The 6,000-nt window shown below is 37.1% G+C and overlaps 1 protein-coding gene across 14 annotated transcripts in view; it reads right to left on the bottom strand.

Moving 5' to 3' along the window:
- Positions 1–507: 507 nt before the first annotated feature.
- PTGFR (prostaglandin F receptor) overlaps positions 508–6,000 on the bottom strand; it is a 52,557-nt gene continuing 47,064 nt past the window's right edge. For all 14 annotated transcript variants that reach the window (XM_053655601.1, XM_053655603.1, XM_053655602.1 and 11 more), the window contains one exon: positions 508–4,133. In XM_053655601.1, the coding sequence (XP_053511576.1) occupies positions 3,804–4,133 (330 nt within the window). In that variant the 3' untranslated portion in view covers positions 508–3,803. The remainder of the gene's footprint in view (positions 4,134–6,000) is intronic.

Here is a 6,000-nt window from a genome sequence, read left to right as displayed (position 1 = left end):
GGATGGAGAAAGAGAGGGAGAGAGACATGAATGTGTGGTTGCTTCTCACACGCCCACTACTGGGGACCCAGGCATGTGCCCTGACTGGGAATTGAACCAGTGACCCTTTGGTGTGCAGGCCCACACTCAATCCACTGAGCTACACCAGCCAGGGCAACAGTTCCAACTTTTGTATGATTTTCTTAAAAAATAACCACTCTTGATAAATGCTAGTTCAAGTTTATTATAAAACCATTTGTTTGAAGTTTTAAACTAGTCAAATTGCAAACATTACAAATTGAATACCAATGGACACAACAAAATATGTCATTATTTACCCTCTTACACAATCCGACAAGTAGGAAAAACACAAAATACATTTATTCACACAAGACACAGATCTACTATTAGTTGACATGTCAGTAACAAGTTATGTCAGTACCAAGTGGAAGTCCAACACTATCTACTGGGTAGTAAGATATTCTGACACCCAGATGAAGAATTAAGAAAATGTACGTTTCCATCCTGTATATTCCAACCACGGTTTATTGATTTGGGACGATAATGGCAACACAGGTGAACCCAGCAATGAGTGTCACAAAAAATTCATTCTCTGTATCTAACAAGTGCTCTTACTTGGGTTCTAAGACCAGGCACATAACTAAAGCAAGTTTTTGTTTTTAAGTCTAAAAGGCAAGACTAGAGCAAACAAGACTATTTGTTACATAGGACAGGTTTTGCATCGTGTGTGTGTGTGTGTGTGTGTGTGTGTGTGTGTGTGTGAACTTTTAGGTATCTTCCACTTCAGCAATATGGATAAGTAGAATCAAATCTTCCCCTTTAGAAAAAAGTCTGCAAGAGCATATTTCTATCACCTAATTAAATCCATCAGTAAAACGTCTCATGTTTGGGATCATATCCACAGCTAATTATGAGTCATCATTCTCTGTCTTTGTGTTCATAATTAGAAAACCCATTTGCTGTTGGATTTCTTTTTCTTATTTTTTTTTTAAATTCATTATCATCAGGAAAAGCCTGGCATTTTCAAATCATTTGCCCATAATAATATAATTACCCAGAAATAATATGACAAATAACATGAGAAGTTGCTTACTACTTTACCCAATGACAAGAAAAATTCATTTACTCTGGTCTAATTGTGAATTTTAAAATAGAGTTTGAAACTGCAAAATCAGTGAACTTGTTGAACACTATTTATATTATTTATTTCCCATAGTCGAACATATATACTCCTACTTAAAAAAATCTATATTCACCAAAAAGTTATTGGTGAATGCTCCACTCTACTATTCTTGATGTAATAAATTGCCTAACAACATTGAAATATGATTAATAACAAGAGTAAAATTCTAAACTCAGATAGGCATCTGGTGGTGTTTGCTTTGTTTCATTTTCCTTGGGTGAAAGCCTAAAACAATGTAAATGAATATTCTTCTACTAGACATTTTTTTTCAATTTTTGGTGTCTACTTCTTAGGTTTCATCTCATCATAAACCCTAATCCTGTGCTCGGATAATATAGATAATTCTCCCAGGACATGTGCAGAACAACTTTGCGTGCTCACGCATTGCCACACGTGGTCACGTCCCCACATCTCCTCCGTTCAGACACACATGGCCAGGGTGACATCACAGCAACAGAGCAACAATTCTGCCAATCAACTGGAAAAGCCTCAAGGAGAAGAGGACCAGAAGTCTGAATGAGACTCTCTCCCCAGCCCCTCACCAGGGTCACAATACAAGACAGTGTGCACTGCAGCGTCTTGCCCAGCCAGCATAAGGAAAACCAACAGAGGTCTGGTTCCCTGTGTCTCAGCTCACAGGACACCAATATTTTGAAGCAACTGTGACAAATAGATATTACCTGGGAACCAGGCTTTCAGTCCTCTTAAAACACAAGAGAGCACTTAGGAATATAACAGCAATCATAAATTGTAATGGCTTTTTTTAAGCATCTACACTATATATACACACAAATATATGTGCATATATATACATATACAAGTATATATGCATATATCTCACAATTACCACTGTAATTGTCCATTTAAATTAAAAATGTACAAAATCTTTGCACTTCCATGCTCATTTCATATTAAGAAATTCTTGCGATTCAATTTGGTAAGTATTTATCAAACATCTACTATGTGCTCTATAAATAGAACAACCTAAATTTGTATGATTACTCATTTACTGGTCTTAAATTAAGAACATCACATACCAGTATGTATATGCGAGTTTCCCTTCTTTAACTTCACTGAATGAAATGGTTGCCATTAAATCTTCACTGAGGCTATTCACTTAATCTTTTTTAACTTATTCATGACAATTTTCCAAACTTCACAAAAGTAGACAACAACTTCTAATGTACATTACCAGTCAAAAACAAAAATCTGTGAATATGACTTAAGTCTAGTTGAACTGCCCAAATTTCACAGAGAATCTGAAATCAGTCTCACAGGAAAGATTAACTCTGAAATGAGCCCCAGTTAATGAAGGCAACAGAAGTGCATTTTACTATTACAAAGCAGAACTACCTACCCTATATTCTAATGAATGCAGGACATTTTGAAAGATTACTAAAACTTCATGGGTTGAATTACACAAACAAGCAAAGAAAGAGTCTAAAGTTTTAGCAGGAAATTTGGGAAAAGATTATTACCCCTAGAGCTCTTGGTTAACCACTATTATGATCTCCAAACACCTAGCTACTTCCAATCCTTCTCTTAACACGGGTAGCACAGGCTTTAGAAGATGCCCTCTGACAGATTTAACGAAGTTGCTTTTAACGGAAACTTTTGATGTCCTGCTGCTGTGTGTGTGTGTGTGTGTGTGTTTGTAAGTGGAAAGTAAAAACGTGCCACCTGCAGATAGAAACACACTACGTGCAGATAGTCTTCATATATTTATACATAGATTGTGTTTCTTCTTTTCTGTGACACAAATATGATTATTTAAAGTAAAGTGCCTTTGTCAGTGCTCTTTGCACCTACCACTGTATTGAAGTTCTGTCTGCATTATCCATGGCAGAGCTGCTTAGGAACTGCTCTAATGCAAATCACCTCTACCCAAGCCAAGATAGAGTCTTTGTTTCTCTAAAAATTATTTCTGTGCCCTTGAATTTCCAAAGGAAAAGGGGATTATTGGAAAAGTATGCAAATCTATGACTTACCAAGAAAACCTTCAAATAACAGTTGACCTTCATATACATCAATGTAAGCAGTCATATTTGTCAAATATGACAAGGACAGCATCATTCTAAACAGGGCTGCAAGACCAGGCAACCTGTCAGCCACGTCTGGTGTATATGGAGGTCATTATAATAAACCACAGTGAACCCCATGTGACATAACCATACATACATTAACTGAGGTTACACAATGAAAGGTAAAACAGGCCAGATCAAAATAGGAGGGTGCTCCATTTCAGTGAGCCTAGTCTATAAGGAACAGCTACAGAGCAGTGGCCACCAAATAGCTGTTTCACAATGCGGGTAGTTTTAAGATGTTCTTTGGCAAATAGGCCAAGTAAATGCTTTAGGACTCAACAGAGTCACTCATTCCAAAAGCATAAATAACACAGATAAGCCCGAAATTGTTTTCAACTTGACTTCCATGGCATTATTTCATCATGTTTATCTGCAGTTGGCAAAGCAAAGTGAAAATCTGCAATTACACAGTTAATTTTACAAATTTCAAAAGCTGAATCTGACAAAAGTGCTCCCCACACTATTTGCTGATGCCTAAATTTGACAGTTAGGCTTTATATACTCACCCAACTAACTGAAACATTGCCAAACTTCTCTTAATTTTGTCCTAAACTTACACTGAATGACTGTCCTATTAAACCGGGTGATTGCTGATTTATTTTCTCTGCAACTGGTGACTCAGAAATTGCAGAAACCTTTAAGGAATTTTTAATGGAGCTAAGCTCCCAACCATGTAAGCTGATGACATTCACTCCACAAAAGCGTCTGGCAACCTTGTAGAGATTCTTAAGGACAGCCTTCCGTAGAAGAATATAGACCCAGGGATCTAAGATTTGATTCCATGTTGCCATTCGGAGAGCAAAGAGTGTTGTTTCACAGGTCTCAGTAGAACGATTTCCATTTATTCCAATGTTGGCCATTGTCAGCTGCGAAATGAACAGCAAGGGAAATCAGTTAATAAACATTTTCTTAGTCCTAATGTTTGTTTTTTTTAACTTAACTAGCTATGATACATGGTATTCATTTCACCTTCCACACTGTGACATTGTTTTGCAAAATACTGACCAAAAAAATGAGCAATAGCAGAAATGTTGATGCATACATCTGAATCCTTTGAATTGAAATTGATATCAAAACTACAAAAATGATAACTTACATGGCAAGTCAAATTCGCACAAATAAGACTCGAGAGGCCCAACACTGTTTTTTTTTTACTTCCAAGAATAATAAGCTCAAAGCCAACATACATTTTTATATTTCAATTAAAAAATCTAAAATGTATTTTTGTGAATAAAATATAGTTAAGCTATATTATAGATAATGTATCGATAAGGGTTTAAAAAAGAAATTTAGAGCATCTGATATTAACTTGTACATGGCATATGATATTTTTCTGAAATGTTACTTTTAGAAATTTCTTCTTGATAACTACAATGATGTCAGTTATTTCATTTTCCCTTTCCTCCATCCATCATAGATATTGCTTGGCTAAAACCTTCCAAAAATTCAATGGAATTTTCTAAGGGCTTTGAGGAGATAAGTTCTCAGCTGCCACTGAGATTTGATATAGATTGGTCTCACGTGGCCATTTTCTGACCACCCGTAATGTAACAGACCGTTTTGTGGAATGAGTTCCATAAATGGTCCATGCTACATGCTAGAACTGGTCTAATCTCAGGTTTGAACCCAGCTTTGGACACCAAATAAACAGTTCTAGAACTGTTTATTGAAACTGAATTGTTGAAAAGAGTTTAGCTATAAAAACAATTAAGAAATAAAGGGCCCTGACTTGTGTGGCTCTATAGGTGGGAGTCACCCCACAAAGCAAAAGGTCGCCGGTTCAATTCCTGGTCAGGGCACATGCCTGACTTGCAGGTTCCATTCCCAATCAAGGCACATGGTAGAGGCAACCAATCAAGGCTTCTCTCTCATATCAATGTTTATTTCCCTCCCTCTCTCCTCCCTCCCATCCTCTGTAAATAAATAAATAAATAAATAAATAAATAAATAATAAAATGAACGAAAGGTGAAACAAAAATTAAGAAAGTCTTGGACCGTTATGACTCCAGGATTAAGAGAGGATATAGCAAAGCCTAAAATCCAAATGAGGAGGAAATCAAGTCTTCTTGATCTTCTTAACAGACCATTATCAGAAGGAAATGTCTTAATTTGGCCTGATGATACTAATGGTTGAGGGATAAACGTCCCTTATCAACACCTTCATAATTTACATAACAAAGTACAAACTCCTCAGCTGGTACCTTGATTATGCATCCGAAGTGCACCTCTACAGTCCACTCTCCCTGGGAACACCCTACGCTCTGACCACTGGGAAGGCTTCGCTGGTCCCACGTGCACCACACCTTTCTGAGCTTTGGCTTGCACGACTCTTTGTTTTGAACTATCCCCCCTTTCTTTGCCTGACATACTCTTACTCATATTTCGAACCCCATTGAAAAATAAGCTACCTCCACGAAACCTTCCCCAGCTTCACTGAGATGAATTAGCAGGTAGCTCCCTCCTTTGTGCTTTCACAGAATCTTGTACGTACCCAGTTATATCCCTTATCACACTGCAGGGGAATTATGCTGTGTATCTGCTGTGTGTACATATATGTTGTGCACATGCTAATTATGCTGCAGTAACTGACTGTATACCTACGAGCATCTCTTCCTCTACATTCTCTTCTAGTACCCAGAATAAAGCTGACACCTAGGATTTATACGGTAAGTGTTAAAACAAATAAAATTGTGTTACTTTTATTCATTGAGGCTATTTCTGGAACTCATCAGA

The sequence above is a fragment of the Artibeus jamaicensis genome, unplaced genomic scaffold, assembly GCF_021234435.1.
Source record: "Artibeus jamaicensis isolate MK-2021 breed Jamaican fruit bat unplaced genomic scaffold, CSHL_Jam_final scaffold_1019, whole genome shotgun sequence".
NCBI classification, from domain to species: domain Eukaryota; kingdom Metazoa; phylum Chordata; class Mammalia; order Chiroptera; family Phyllostomidae; genus Artibeus; species Artibeus jamaicensis.
Note: the sequence above shows the minus strand (reverse complement) of the source record. Positions and strands in the feature narration are given on the sequence as shown.